Below are 1,556 nucleotides of genomic sequence, written 5' to 3'. Positions count from 1 at the left end.
CGGAAGTGGGAACTATGGGATAGCTGAGGAACAGCTACCCACAGTGCACCGCTCCTGAAATCGATGGTAGCTTTGGACCATGGAGGCAAACAATCGATTTTGTGATCCCACTGTGGACGTGCTAAACCGATTTTATTAGATCTGTTTTGTAATATCGGATTAAGCTAATTCGAAATAATCGTGCAGTGTAGATGTACCCTAAGACTATGGCTACATTATAGCTGGGAGTGAGATTTACAGCTTATTAGATGTACCCACGCTAGCTTTGATCTAGCCAGCTCACCAAAAATAGCAGTGCTGACACGGTGGTGCAGGTTTCAGTGCAGCCTGCACCAGTGGGCCTGAGCCTCTCCCCACCCCACCGGCTATCTACTTGCTTGTGCTGCCACTGCTGAAGCACACACCATGGTGTCCTCACGGCTGTTTTTAGTGAGCCGGCTAGAGTACAGTTAGCACAAGTACATCTACGTGAGCTGCAAAGCATACCCTGACTGCAGTGTAGACATAGCCTAACCACATTTATACCACTCTCCTCATGCAATATCTTTCTTCCTTGCTTTGACCAATTGTAACCTACTTTTGTATTACTGTATTAAGCAAGGTGGTGAGCTCCCTGGAGCATCTCTGCCTAGTACAATGGGCTGTTAATCCTTGATTGGTATCTAAGCATAACTGCAATGCAAATAATTTATTAATTATTATTATTATTATTATTATGCTATTCAATGCCAAAGTATAAATAAATACCCTGTGGTTTTAAACTATTCCAAAATGTTTTTACCATAGATTTGAGTTAGAAATGTCTGTATACATAATAGACTGGTTATAATAGTGTCAATTTTACTTACCTCATAAGTGCTTGTAATCCCAGATCTGAAGAACACGGGTAGGAAAAGTTCAGAAGTAAAGATGATGACAAACGTATATGAAATAAAGAAAACAACGAAGGGTGCTCCATAGCGATATACCTCTGCTGGTGTTCCCAGAACAGTCACTGCAGACATAAAACTAGCTGTAAGAGACAGTGCCACTGGTCCGCATGTCATCTGCTTACCACCTACTAAAAATTGCTTTGAAGTTGCATTTTTCCTCTCCTTAATTGCAAAAAAGACACCAATGCCAGAAGAAATTAGAAAGAGTGCAGCAAAAACAACATAGTCCCACGCCACAAAGTTTTTAATGTCAGGAGCTACAAACTGGGACATAGTGCAAACTGGATAATTCTCCAATATCTAGGTGGGTTTTTATTTTGTTTTTTCCTAAATTTGATTCACAGAAGCAATTAGCTCCTTCCTAATAAGAGAGATGTTTCCAAAGCTTATCAATGCTAAAAATTAAAAAATCAGAAAGAATATGATCCAAAGACCAACCATGAGTTTTTGATCCAGTTCTTTCAAAAGCATTATAAAAGAAATTGGTTTAGATAGAGTTTTAAAGGAACTATGTACATTTGTACCCTGGCCCTATCAATGTACTTGTCAGTCTACTAATCAAGTATGTACCAAGGAAGCATTCAGGCTCTCTGAGAAATAAATGACTAATGGAAACCACGTAGA

The 1,556-nt window shown here is 39.6% G+C and overlaps 1 protein-coding gene across 1 annotated transcript in view; it reads right to left on the bottom strand.

Moving 5' to 3' along the window:
* Positions 1–1,205, bottom strand: part of SLC5A12 (solute carrier family 5 member 12) — a 34,877-nt gene extending 33,672 nt beyond the window's left edge. Inside the window, exon 1 of the mRNA XM_032803712.1 lies at positions 849–1,205. Coding sequence (XP_032659603.1) covers positions 849–1,205 — 357 coding nt within the window. The remainder of the gene's footprint in view (positions 1–848) is intronic.
* Positions 1,206–1,556: the final 351 nt, after the last annotated feature.

This window comes from Chelonoidis abingdonii, chromosome 4 (genome assembly GCF_003597395.2).
Source record: "Chelonoidis abingdonii isolate Lonesome George chromosome 4, CheloAbing_2.0, whole genome shotgun sequence".
Lineage (NCBI taxonomy): Eukaryota > Metazoa > Chordata > Testudines > Testudinidae > Chelonoidis > Chelonoidis abingdonii.
The sequence above is the reverse complement of the archived record's forward strand: the minus strand, read 5'-3'. Positions and strand labels throughout refer to the sequence as shown.